At 40.7% G+C, this 14,149-nt stretch overlaps 1 protein-coding gene and 1 long non-coding RNA gene across 4 annotated transcripts; one reads left to right on the forward strand and one right to left on the reverse strand.

Annotated features, from left to right (window-relative positions):
- Positions 1–345: 345 nt before the first annotated feature.
- LOC130165637 (uncharacterized) lies at positions 346–8,006 on the reverse strand. The gene is made up of 6 exons (XR_008826876.1): positions 7,889–8,006; positions 7,429–7,668; positions 6,513–6,610; positions 3,767–4,196; positions 1,824–1,901; positions 346–1,542 (listed from the first exon to the last, which is right to left on the reverse strand). It is a non-coding gene; the product is annotated as an uncharacterized LOC130165637 (long non-coding RNA).
- Positions 4,088–12,115, forward strand: LOC130165636 (cysteine/serine-rich nuclear protein 3-like). Of its 3 annotated transcripts, XM_056371083.1 has the most exons (6): positions 4,092–4,226; positions 4,771–4,866; positions 6,438–6,612; positions 7,448–7,704; positions 7,848–8,159; positions 9,351–12,115. In XM_056371083.1, the coding sequence occupies exons 3-6, from the start codon at positions 6,465–6,467 to the stop codon at positions 10,464–10,466; spliced, it is 1,833 nt and encodes a 610-aa protein (XP_056227058.1). In that variant the 5' UTR covers positions 4,092–4,226; positions 4,771–4,866; positions 6,438–6,464; the 3' UTR covers positions 10,467–12,115. The 3 variants fall into 3 exon arrangements, with proteins under 3 accessions (XP_056227056.1, XP_056227059.1, XP_056227058.1); XM_056371081.1 differs by lacking the exon at positions 4,771–4,866 and having other exon boundaries at positions 4,088–4,226; positions 9,351–12,114; XM_056371084.1 differs by lacking the exon at positions 4,771–4,866 and having other exon boundaries at positions 4,088–4,226; positions 7,848–8,144; positions 9,351–12,114.
- Positions 12,116–14,149: the final 2,034 nt, after the last annotated feature.

The raw sequence follows: 14,149 nt of genomic DNA on the forward strand, positions 1-14,149 counted from the left end.
TTTTATATTTGGAGAGAGGAGAACAGCCGTGATGGTTTTATTTGTACATAATAACGAGGACATCGATGTGTGTTGTAATAAATACAAGCTGATGCTCCAACCATCGTCATGTGTGTGTTGAGAGTTATTTCAATGTCTAATTTTCCTTAACCACAACCATTGTTCAGATTTCTGAACACACACACACACACACTGTGTTCTTTCTCTTGCTGCCACAGCCCAGCCCCCACCTCCCCTCAACCCCTCTAGCTGCCTCCTCCTCCTCTTCCTCCGACCCCCCCCTCCCACCACCACCACCACCATCTCCCTCCCTCCCTCCCTCCCTCCCTCTCGTGGCCCGTTGCCATGGAAGCTGATTGGAAGGATCACTCCGTCTCTACCGCACATCGCCACTCCATCCTTGCCGGGAGAAAACAAGACGATTCGAAGCACAGCAGAGAGAAACCCTCTGGAGCAGCAAATAATAACTTCCATATAATAACTTATATTGTATTTCTTAGTGTAATTTCTTTTTTTTTTTAAATGCAGTAACTTTTAATTTCACTCACTTAAATTTTTAAATCTCAACAGTGCTGACTTCTAACAGCCCCCTTCTCCTGCAGTGATATGAGCAAATGTATTCAAACTAAGCACTTCATTCATGTTACGAGTATTTAACTCCAAGTTTCACACCTTAAATTTTGCAGTATTACAAGCAGACGGAGCACGAGCTTCAGCACTTTTTAATCACCCTTTAAACTAATGATGAAGCTCCTCACTGTGGAAAGAGAGGAGACTTGTATCAGCTGTTGCAGATCTTAATGCACTGCTGACCTGGTTAATGTATTTATTCATATTTAACCATTCAACACTTATGTACCATGAATGCATCAAGCGCCCTAATTATGAAGATTAAAGCTTAATTATAAAAACTAGCAAGTCCAGGTTTGTCTGTGCTGCATTCAGGAATGAAGAAAAAGGAGACGTCCTACACAAACAGATGAAGCTGAATCACTTTAACACACCATCTTTGTGTACAGTACATACAAACTCAAGGCTGAGGCTCTTGGAAGCTTCACTCTGGATATTTTTCTACTGTGCACCACTATAATGGGAAGACTGAACATTCAGGGTCTAGCATTGCTATAGCAACAATGTTTAGGGGCTTGTGCGTGGGCGTCAGGTGGTCAATCACGTTTAAAAGAAATGGTTGGGTGTATTAATGTTAACCTCCTAAAAGTACAACATAGTAACAATGTGCTTTGATTACACCTGCTTCTTTGTGTATTTTTGATTTGCACATAAAAAAAATACATTTTTCAAACAATCCTCTGGTTGAGCTGGAAAAGTTGGCGTGTTGATAAAAAGCAAAAAGCGACAGAGTGTAAACAGACTGATGATGCACATGACAACATGTGACAGCAGCAGACAAAACCATCAGATCTGAGTGCAGCGGTAAAGAGACCGTTACATCCCTTAAATCAACACATGAAACATAAATGGCATCATTTCCATTTGACTGGAGCTCTCTTCATCGCATCATCTTGCTGTTCCACTCTTCCTCTGAAATGAAGAAGGCGTAGAATTAGTGCCAGCTGTTTATCTTGACAAATTAACTGCATTAATTAGCATTAATTCGCTTTTATTTTGACAACATTGTGCCACATCTGGATGGAAACCTGCGTGATGTGAAATTCTGTTTAAAGAGACTAATTTCAGCTTAAAATTTGGTTCCCAGGACGTCACGATAAATAAAGAGCAGGTTGTTTCTCTCAAACTGATGATTGCAAATCTTATTTTGAATCTTTTTTATTTTATTTGAATGACATGAAGATTTGTGACACCTGAAAGTCCACAGCGAGATGCATCCATGCATCTAGAGCAGTGGTTCTCAAAGTAAGGTCCAGGGACTCCCAGCGGTCCTTCAGGAGGTTCAGAGCAAAAAGGATAATTAGACACTAAACAGAGAGCAGGGAGGCAAAGGTGATTGAACACAGGTGAAACACATTAGGGCGGGGCAGACATTCACAAAGGAGGGAAACGGGACAAAGACAGGAAATAAAATACCCACGAGAAACACAAGGTAAGTTGTTAGAAAATAAAACAGGAAGTAACCCTCAATTCCAAATCAAAGAGTCCAAAGATAACAGTTAAATTAAATATTAAAGACATATTGAAGAAAGTTGTACAGTGTTGGGTTGTTCGCACAATCTAATTTCTGGATCGACTATGTTCTGGTCTATTTTAAGGTTTGTGACTGATGCTACACAGTCTGATGAATCTTCTGTTGAGGTTCACTTCACTGATAAACAAAGCCAATTTATTTTACACATCGTCTCCCACATCAAACAAGTGCAAACAGTTACACACACATTTGGCATTTGACTTTCAATGTACAAAGACATGACAACACACATGGAGATTACACGTATGCACCTTTGAGCTGCAGCGTGTCGCCGTCTACAGGCAACAAAAGCAGATTTTTTTTTAATTTCAGCTAATTTAACATTTTCTGTTCTCATTTTAATGACTATTTAACAACTATCTAACCGCTCCAAATCCATGTGAGTGAAGCATGGAGGCAGGAAATCACTTGTTTTGGACAACTGAAAACAGGCGAAGCAAGAGAGCTACATCAATTGAAAGCTAGCTAGCTAGCCTTGGCTCACCTTAGCTAACGCTAAAATTAAATTTACAACCTTAGCTATTATCTGTCACTGAAACATATAATGAGCTGATATCTCAGTAGTTAGTTATTCCACATAACTACATGAGCTGATGGCTTAGTCCAATTGTGATGGAGAATCAAAACCTAGCTAAGCTCCTGCTAAAAGTAGCGCTAGCACATGTTAGCAAAGTTAGCTTTAACTGGCATCTCTTTTTGACTTTTGCAGAATGAATTGAATTAGGTGAGTTTAAAAAAATCCTACATTTACTGTATTTCAAATTTATATTAGTTATTTCAATATCAATATTGTAGCATAAATAGGTTTTATATTGCAGTAAATATTACAGACAGCTAGCTAAACAGAGATGCATTTAATCTGTGACCAATTGACCAATTAAATTTATTTTCCTAAACAAACAAGGTAACACGGAAAAGAAAGCTGAAAAAAGAGATTGTGTTACAGTGCAGATACAGTATCAGCATTTCCTAGTTATTATGTGGCTAAAACAGCATTAAACAGCATAAAATAAAGGCATTATATTCACATTTCACCACCAAGCCTGGAAACTTTAAACCCTCTTTCCTCAAATGTTTCTGTAATAGATACCTGCTTCTATTATCTTTAATATACACATATTTTTGCTACTTTCATAATCTTTTTTCTGCACAAAGACGTACTGAAAATGACTGATTTCATTCGTCCGGTCATTGTCTGTGTTTCCTCTGATCCATTTCCCTCTGCTATCAATTTAAATTTCAAATTAGCCTAATAAAAATAAAAAGAAGGAACATCACAAAGCACAACCCAACATTACATTTGCATTATAAATACCCTGGAAAATTTATCAGTGTGAGAAATAAAATATTTTTTTTGGGGGGGGGGGCAGATTTCACCTGTGAGGCCAGATGTGTGAGACTGTTTCTGTAGTTTAATACTTTACATTTGTGTTAATAATTCTTACGAAGCCTGTGGAAAGGAGGTATTTCACATAGCAGAGTCTACACTTTCCACCCCCACCCCATCACATCCACCACCACATCTACAACCCCCCCACCCCCCCACCCCCCCACTTCTCTCCACCCTCCTTTCTCTCTGTGATCTCGAAGGGCTTGCTTCACCTCAGTCAAGCTCCAGCGCTCCAGCCGGCAGCAGCATCGAGCTAACAAGTCTTTGTGAGGAGAGAGAGAGAGAGAGAGAGAGAGAGAGAGAGAGAGAGAGAGAGAGAAAGGAAGGGGGGTGTAGAGCAGAGGAGAATCAGACAGTGAGAGAGCTGACAGCATGAGCAGAGAATGAGGGTGCAAAGGGAGGACGCATAAGATAGCAAGGCAGAGGCAGAAGTGCTCAGTGCTGCACAATAGTGCCAGAGGCTGCTGGAAAGAGAGAGAGAGACACAGAGAGAGAGGGAGAGGGAGAGAGAGAGAGAGAGAGAGGAGAGAGAGAGAGAGAGCAGGCATCATGGCAGCCCTCACTGCATCATCACGACACATGGGGATGTTTGGCTGCTGCTGGTGAACACTGTGTGATGCAGAGGAGAGAGTCGAGGACTTCCTGGAAACCAAAGGCAAGCCGAGGAAACAGGTCAGTGACGGTCAAACACACACACACACACACACACACACACACACACACAAATCCTCGACATGCACGCCAACACACACACACACATACACACACACACACACACACACACACACACACACACACACACACACACACACACACACACACACACATTACAGGTTCATACTGATTTACATTTGTCAATAAGAATTCCCCTGTTAGTGTTTTGGGACGTGGGCATGCATGGGGAGTGGGAGGTTGCGCATGCATGCAGACACGTGAGCAGTCTTGTACATGTGTGTGTGTGTGTGTGCGTGTGTGTGTGTGCGTGCGCTCTAAATGGCACCGGTCATGAGAGCTTGAGTGGGAATGTTTAGGTTAAAGCAGCATGGGAAGGCAGCGCAGGACACCGTCCTGAATCCAAGAGAAGCTGCAACACCGTCCATGACATTAAATTTACAGAGAGATATTATTATTATTATCATTATTATTATTATATATGTTCAGTGTTTCTCCTGCTGTGGATCTTCTTGTTTTTACTGTTTTTTTTTTTCCTGAAAAGCAACGAGCTGGAGTGAAGGAGTGAATACCTGGGAGGCTGTAGGTAGAAGAGAGTGAAGAGAAAGGGAGATAATAATAAGAAATACTAAAAAAGAAGGTAAGAAACAAAAAGAAATGAGTAATAGAAAGGAAGCTAAGGAAGCAAGGAGGGGGGTTGTAAGGCAGTAGGTAGTAAGAGAGCGAGAAGGGAGACAAAGCCAGTCAGAGAGGAAAAGCTTGGCCCAGCATTAAGCTCTGCTGCATATGATGTAATCCTCTACCAGTCCAAGCAGTCAGCTCAACAGTTTCTACAAATTTGAAATTTAAGTCTCGACAAAGTGCAGAGGTGCTGGGTGACGCCACATACATCCCATCATCAGGAGCGCTGAGAGAGAACTTTACAATGTGTACAAATCATCTCTTATCACTACGTGTCATCAGACTCGCAATTTCCCACAAAAGCAACCAATGGAAAAGAGAATATCAGTGTCTCAACATCTTAATGGGTTTAACAATCGATTTGACATGATTCATTCTCTACTTCTGAAGAATCTCAATATTTGGCAAGGTCACCTAACCACACTTAACAGTTCTGCATAAAACATCCTGAAGTTTAGTCCAGATTTCTTTCAGAAAATATAGTTTCTACAGTACTGGTCAAAACACAAAGTCAGATCATTAACTATTTATTTCACCTTCTTTCAAACACTTGCTTTGTGAGTTTATTACAAAGGTTTGTTTTAAATCCTTCTTAACTGAGCGGAAGTTCAGTTCATGTAATGGACAAAATGGACTTCATATAAATATTGACCCGAGGGGAAAATGGCCAATTCCCTCTTCCAGTCTATTGAGAATGAACAGGCCTGAGGACGACTGTGTCTATTTATCTCCAAACTTTTTAAAGTGGTTTGATATTCAATTACAATAAGAATAAATTAGAATTAAAATTTTTTAAAAATGACCACAAAAATACTTTCATTTTTCTTTTCCTTTGTGTCTCCACATCAAGGTTTTCTTTCTTTTTTAAACATAAAAGGTCATATGAAATTCAGTTTTGTGGCTACACAATTGTGCTATTCTAACTAATTCAAAGTTCCTGAGTGGTGACTTTAGTTATTGTACATAAGATTATAGTAATAATATTCTACACTGACAAGACTGAGACCATGCTGCAGGGATGGGAGGCTTAATAGAACTTAAAATTATAAACTCTATTAACTCTATGCAATGTTTCCTCGGGGGTCGTACAGTAGATTTGCTCCCTAACTGGCACAGGACAGAATAAATAAGGCGTTTATGTGGATTAAATTCCATAGTTTTTCATAGATGAAATGTCTACAGGTGTATATATTTGTAGTGTTAATTTCATATTAAGATTCATTTGTGTGTTCACCTCATAAATGTAAATCCAATACTTGTACTATGGTGCATCCAGGTAGCCAAATAATTACAGCACGTGCCAAATAACTGCAACATCCACGCCCGACCACACCCCAATACACACATTTTAAAAAATGTAATTTTCCATGAAATAGCTGGAAAAAAAATTGTTAAATATTAAGTATACTGATTAAATAGTTCTGATCTTTAATGGTGTAAATTTTCTAACTTTGTCTGTATCTCTGTTACTATATTGTAGCATCTTGGATCTGGCTTGTATGATTAAACTTAACTTTGTCCTTTGTGCAGGTGTGACCAAGTGGGAGGAGCCACATTATGAGTGGGATCTTGAAGAGGAAGCTTGAGGAGGGCCCGTCCCCTTACCTCTCCCTGCAGGGGTCTGATGATGACGAGGTTTCCTGCAGCGACAGCGGCAACAGCAGCGATAGTCTCAACCATCCCGTCCCCTCCGGACTGCTGGACTGTAAGATCACATTACCACCCTGCTCATCAGTGTCAGCAGCTCCAGATAGTATGTTTTGGTGGAAGTGGAAGCTCTCATAATACCCTCTTTAGTGTCATTTAACAATAACTGTGTATAATTCTGGTTAAACAAAGGTGATTAAAAAAAATCTAAAACAAGGGGAACTATTCAAAATGTGAAAAAATCTAATTAAAATGCAAGGATGCAAGGATCTATTGTGGGACCACTTTTTACGGTCACATATTAAGGATATCTGACATTAAGTTTGACCTCTCTGTACAGACATGTATATGTCCCCCTGAAACCTGGTGACACTGCTAACATAACCCAACGCTTGTCATGTCTCTGACAAATTAAAAGATGCCAGGGGTCTCCTGGCTCCAGGTCATTTTATTCTGACAAGACAAATTGATCCCATCTTTTAAATAACTCAAACTCATTTTTACCAGAAGGCCTTTTTTACATTACCTGACTTTTTACTAATATCCATTGAATTTCTGTTTCTGTTTTCACAATAAAGTTTATTATACTTATCAGGTATATTAATGCGAGAGCAGCTACAACCTTACTTGGTCTGGTATGACCAGTAGCTTATAGTGGCTAATTTTAGCTGATGTTAGCAAACTTAAGGTATTTTATAACATAGACAAGGTTTAGTCAGTTTGTTAACTTAAAAACTGAAATTGAAATGTTTGTATTTGTGCTAATGTTTATGCTAATGTTTTAGCATTTGCAATATCTTTTGATTTTATTCATGACAGCTCTTAAACTAGCATTTACTTGCATTTCAAAGCGCTAATTAAAGTGCAGACTCACCTCTCTGTCTCACTTTCAGCTTCTCTGCAGCAGCAGTCAAAGCGACTCCGGGGTCGCAATGTGCACTTTGAGAGCGTGACAGTCTACTACTTCAACCGGCGGCAAGGCTTCACCAGCGTGCCCACACAGGGCGGCAGCACCCTGGGGATGTCACCACGTCACAGCGGGGTGAAGCGCTTCACCCTCAGGGAGTTTGCCATGGAGCAGAAAAGGAGCCACCGCAACATGCTGAGGGATCATCTGAAAGAGGAGAAGCTCAATGCCATCAAACTCAAAGTCTGTGGGACAATTGAGGCCTCATTTACCTGCAGTGTAGCAAATTCTTTGCACAATAATATACACTCTGTATGTTTTGTAATCCTCTGTACACGAACATTCATGGTCCAATCTTAATTTAACTTTCTTTTTTTGTGGTCCAGCTGACTAAGAATGGCACCGTGTCATCTGTGGAGGCAGATACCTTGACACTCGACGACATCTCTGAGGACGACCTGGATGTGGACAACACAGAGGTGGATGATTACTTCTTCCTCCAGCCTCTGACTACCAGGAGGCGCCGCGCCCTCCTCCGCTCCTCCGGGGTCCGACGCATCGACGTGGAGGAGAAGCACGAGCTGCGTACCCTCCGCATGTCCCGAGAGGAGTGTGGGTGCCGCTGCCGTGGGATATGTGACCCGGAGACCTGTGCTTGCAGCCTGGCCGGCATTAAGTGCCAGGTAAATGGAACTGTGGTGAGGCCCATCTATAATACTAAAGTGTTGTTCATGTCTGTCTGTGCAGTAAAACTCTACAGTAACAATAAATTCAAAATCAAACACGGGCAGTTAACCGTTGTTAGCACGATCACATGTATGTAAGTCTTCATTCAAATACAGGACAGATGACTCAGCATGTGTTGAAAGAACATGAATAATAGTAACATAATAATAAGAATAATAAACTATGGTGAAGGCCGACTGGTAAAACAATTTCTACCTTTGAAGCAGTTGTGAAGTCCTATTGTCTATCTATTCCTCAATTATTTATATTACTTTAGTTCCTAAGTCCTAAATATTCTTTCCCGGGACACGATTTGATGCACTTTTCATTTAGAACTTCATAGTTTCAAATAAAACCTCATATGTATGTTTCTACTGCTATTTTTTTGTTTTTTTTTCCTGGTTATGTCGAATCCTGTGTTCGTAAACGTATGAAAACGGGCACAACAGTGACTATTGGCCACTGGTCATGTCTATACTTTTATATGATTGACAGCAGAAATACAAATGTTTACCTTATTACCTAGCAACTGCGATGCACATCCACGACCCCACTGTGAATTCAGGTTAGCAAGAGTGTTAGTAAGGTAGAAAGGGTCAGAATAGATGTGCTAAATTCATAACTGTACAGATTTAATGCTTTTTGGGTTTGTTAAAAGAGGGGAAAACAAGGCGATGACGTTCACTCAGTAGCGCACCACAAATATGTTTATCCTCTTTTGAAAAATAGAAAACTGGTTTATATTTTCTCATAAAAATCAAATATCAGTTTGACTTTTCTACCATTTCCAAGGGGGCTCACGACTTTAGTGCCCTCCCTCTGAAATCATAGTTTCACACAGTGTCTGTGCACATCGCTACATCTTAGAGACCTTTTCTGGTGAAAACGCAGCTTTATTTTTCGACTTATTTATTATTGAATTTATCCTCAAGGATTTTTTAAACCAAACGGGTGGATTGTTCTTTCAATACGTACAGTAGACCGCCATGTGATCATTCAGTCATTTAAATTTAAGTTAAGATTTCAGGGTCGTGATGAATGAAACCAACAGTGGACTCTGCGGCTTCTCCTCAAGCGTGACCAGCTCTGGCCGGCAGCTGTGTTTACCTTTGCTGTTACTGCTGTCCCACACTTGTGTATTGACCTGTGATGTTTGTCTTCAGGTGGACCGCATGTCCTTCCCTTGTGGCTGCACCAAAGAAGGCTGCAGCAACACCACGGGACGCCTGGAGTTCAACCCGGTCCGCGTCCGGACCCACTTCCTGCACACCATCATGAAGCTGGAGCTGGAGAAGAGCCGCGAGGAGCAGCATCAGCAGCAGCAGCAGCAGTCGGAGCAGCAGCTTGTAACCAATGGCAACGGTTACCATGGCGACTCCTCCTTGGTCCAGCAGCAGCAGCAGCAGCAGCCGAACCTGCAGTTTCCTCTGATGAGTAGCACGCCGCACATTCCCATCATGCACCTCCAGAACACAGGCGACACGGATTCACATCTAGATGAAGAAGAGGAAGAGGAGGAAGAAGAGGAGGAGGAGGAGGAGGAGGAAGAAGAAGAAGAAGAAGAGGATGAGGAAGAGGATGACGATGATGAAGCATATGAGGAAGATGAGGATGGCAGCAGTGTTTGCAGCGGGCTGTCGGACTGCAGCACACACAGCTTAGACACAATCGACCCCGAGGAGGGAGAGGAGGACGAGGAGGACGAGGAAGACGATGACGAGGAGGAAGAAGACGAAGAGGAGGAAGATTGGGATTGTTCATTACATGGAACAAGTCCTCCGCCCTACTCTGTTCCACTTCCTTCTGTGCTGAGTTACTCTAATAACACACTCATGAGCCTCAGTAACCCCTTCCACAACACTCCCTCCATGCAGCACTATCAGATAGACAGCTCTGTAAATGACACTCCTGCTTTTCTCAGTGAAAATGTCACCGTCACTCCCACGCTCCCCACAGTAGAGACCGCATTAGAGTCTGAAATAAACACAGAACTCCACTGCCGAACACTCTCCGACCCCACAGATTCCCTGACACCCCAAACTTGCTCACATGCAGACACCCGTGAGACTGACGCTGCACCTGCTGGAGCGGCCGCCAAACAGCCGCTCTCCACAGACCGCCAGAACAATCCAGACGACCATGAGTCACAGACTGAGGCTTCGGCTGGGTCTCTGGAGCAGACAGGGGAGGAAATAAAAGAGCCATTACAGGAGCGACTGCAAATGCAAGGAGCCTTGGAGGATGAAAAGACAGACGCATCTTTCTCAGAGAGTGTCTGATGCTTTAGAAAGGGATAGGTTGTTATTTGGAAACCTTTATTCAAGAATTGTGACCTTCAACCATCAGAGTTTGATTTATTCTTGATAAGTGCACTTCCAAAGAGAAAAGAGTCATACAGACGGCTCGAAGAGGTGATATAATTTTAGCTCAGTTTGTCTCTAAACCTTTTCAAAATTGCTGGTTTGGATAAATGACTATAAAACTATAAAATGGTCGTTGATTAAGCTCAATAAAACAGTGTTTCTGTAAGTTACCTGTAACTACATGGAGTATCATTTTGCCCTGTTATAAAGTCTTTGATCATTACAGCATGTTTTCTGGTTGTGACTGGCATCTATGACAAATCTGTGAGATTCTGAGGTGCTTGTATTGTTTCACTATTTTCCATTGTTGTTGCTGGTGTCGCATTCTTGCTGCTGATCGTTCTGAAATGCCTGTCTGTAAAGCATGTGTTCATTTTACCTGAGGTGTTTACACAAACTGTAAAATGATAAATGAGGTCACTGGCAAAACACTGACATTCATGTGAATTATTACCAACACAATGCGTTATGTAGCTAGCTGCAGCTATTGGATCGATTGCTTCAAATTTGGTACATTGGACATTTATATTCCACACAGAAGTAATTTTAATAACTTTGGACATCCCTTAAAGTGGCTATAAATAAATATTTTTATATTAACAATGCATCACATGACTATGTGTATGTGTAAGGAGTGATTAATTATTACCCAGTGCTAGCAGCGTTAGCAATCTGCCTGTGAAGAAAGTGGAGCATTTAGCAGAGCCAGATATTTCCCTCGGGAGTTGGTAGAGACCAAAAACAGAGATAAAAAGAAGCTTCATTCATCATTAAATACAAAATGTTTCTCAGTATCTGCTGGTTGTGTGAATCAGCAACCATTTGCTAACAAGTTAGCAATAGCAACTTGACGTGATGATGTCAGTGTATGCAGCTTCTGGAGGCATAAATTATTAAATTATTGCAAATTTCACTTTGTCCAAAACTTATGATTAAATATCTGCACAACTTATGACATTTACTTCTGCACTAATTAGCAAAAACTGAGACGATAAACTGCTAAACATCAGCAGGTTAGCATTGTCATTGCGAGGATGTTAGCATGCTGGCATTAGCATTTCTTCACAGTAATTTCTCAATCTAATGAGTCTTTCCTGTTTATTTTAACAACATCACAATCACTATCTCTGTAGCACACAAAGGCATTTATTGATATAAACACAAACATGTGTCTGTGCATGTTATTTATCATTTTACAGTCACCTGAACAATGTGATAAAGCTGCAATTTTTCCAGGTTTCAGATGAGTTCAGGCTTGTGTCAGAATAATTCAACTTTGTCTCTCAATACTGCCGACAACTGGGGGCCAAATGTTCTTGTTCTGTACATTTCCATGAGAGTGTGAATAAAAAAACAACTTTTTAACATCCATCTCAGTTTAAAGGTGGTTAATTAATTGTGTTGGTGGTGAGTTGAAGATAAAACTTCAGCAAATAATATCATAAAATTGACATTTTAAGACTCAGATGATAAAATAAAATAATTTATGTGATCAGGGCAGAGAAGCATTTTATTTTTCTACCAGCAGATGGCGTCTGTGGCTTAACATCTAACTTCATCTTGCTTGCCACTGACATCCTCCATCATGAGGAGGTTAAATCATGTTTTTCTGACGTCAGTAAATTTGTTGATTCTGCCTCAGGACAATCTGTGACATTGGTTTTGCTCATAGCATCTGTTCTCTGACAGGAAACAAACAGGATTTAAACCATTTTTCTGCACTGAACCCTAAAGAAAATGTGCATAAAAGTCAGTCTGCAGGGGTATTTTGACGTCAGCACACACCTGTAAGATTCCACATGGAGGATGATCTGTCTATCTGTCTTGTCACCCTGATGTCCCATTCCTATCTATTCTCCTCCAGTGCTTCCACTTTACGTTGGTTGCACCTTGTCGCCTGTAGAGAGCACTGCTGAGTTAACAACACTGTCCTCGGCCGAGGCAGAGATCAGACAGTGTGTTCCAGCTGATTCATGTATAGAAATATTTTCATGGCTCATTTCATAACCACACAACAAACAGGCTCTGCAGCAGGTGCTGTGCACAATAGAGACTAAATGCACATGGACATACAGCAATGGTGCTCAAATGACCTGTAGCTATAGGCTGTACACTGGATTTCATTAAGAACACAAGGTCATAAACCGACCTCTCCTTTTCTTATATAATCAAACTGTCAAGGTGTGTGTCCACTGAGTCGGGGGCTGGCACAGGGAATGCATGCTTTTTTTTTTTTTTTTGCCAGCAAAGTATTGTGGGTAAGGAAGCTAAGAGACGCTGCTGATCAATCACAGACAGGGGAGCTGTGATGTTAGGTTGCCAGGCAACAGGAAGGGGGCAGCAGGCACAGAAGCTGCAAAGCGTTAGGAGGGGGCTGCTGCTGGGTGGGGGTAGTCTCCGCTTTTTCACCTCCGTCTCCCTCCCGTCTATCCCAGCACCACCTTCTCCTTCTCCCTGTACATGTCTGATGGCAGCTCAACAAGACACTGACTGTGATATGTGACTATCTACAGCAAACACTAAATATGTTGATTAAGGAACATGTGATTTTGCTAATATATATATAGCACGTTTAAAGGACGTACAGTTCCTTCAGCAAATTCTAACATACAAGGTTTGGTCTCAACATTGGTAGGGACGCTGTCAACCACACGGTTTATTAACATATATAAGATCTGAATTTACTTTCAGAAATGTATTTATATTTAAATAAAACTATGCCGTATCAGATCAAAGACTAAAAGTTTAGGAAATGATCATGTGTTATATATAATAACTTACAAGTTAACATCAGAATAGGTGGACTATGGTTATGTTAAATATAAGTTAGTAATTTAGTTAATCCATAATAGCATCTATTTAATCACACAATCATTTTAAAACCTCACTTAAAGCCCTGAAGCTGCATCTGTTTCCTCATCAGCCTCCTCTGTCTGCTGCCGTTATTTTATCTGTTGTTCCAGCGGACAAAATAATTAATTCATGGTGACATTTTCATGAGATTTCTCGGAAAACTAAAACTAAAGTCATAGAATATAATAACACATAAGCCAATATGTTCAATTTAACAGATATTTGTAACCGATATGCCAACAAAAAACTACTGCTACATAAGGACTCTCTCTCGCCATGACGTCAAGGTGTTTCTATTATTTTTTCCACCCCATTTATATCAGTGAAAATAGGCTAAACAACTCTGTATAATGTAATACAGCTCCAAACATTACATCCTCTATAACGATCATACAGTTGAATCAACAACTGTCCAAAACTATTTTAATAAAAACTGAACATTATAACCTTCATGAAGGATTAACTGCTGAGTGTATATTAGTAATTATCAGTTGTATGCACTGGCTGCAAAGAGCCTGACTGGAATTAATTGGTTGATTTCAGTGCTGTTCTCACCTGGGAACTGATTCACCTGGTAACCGAAAGACGCTCTTTAATTTAATAGTTTTATTATATATTATTATTATTATTATTATCACCATATAACATGTTTTACCCCTCCCCTTTTAAAGTGTAACACGTTTACTCAGAGACATTTTAACTGACTCACTTTGAACATCTTTACTTCTACTGTAGTATAATGTCTT

This window comes from Seriola aureovittata, chromosome 24, assembly GCF_021018895.1.
Source record: "Seriola aureovittata isolate HTS-2021-v1 ecotype China chromosome 24, ASM2101889v1, whole genome shotgun sequence".
Taxonomy (NCBI): domain Eukaryota; kingdom Metazoa; phylum Chordata; class Actinopteri; order Carangiformes; family Carangidae; genus Seriola; species Seriola aureovittata.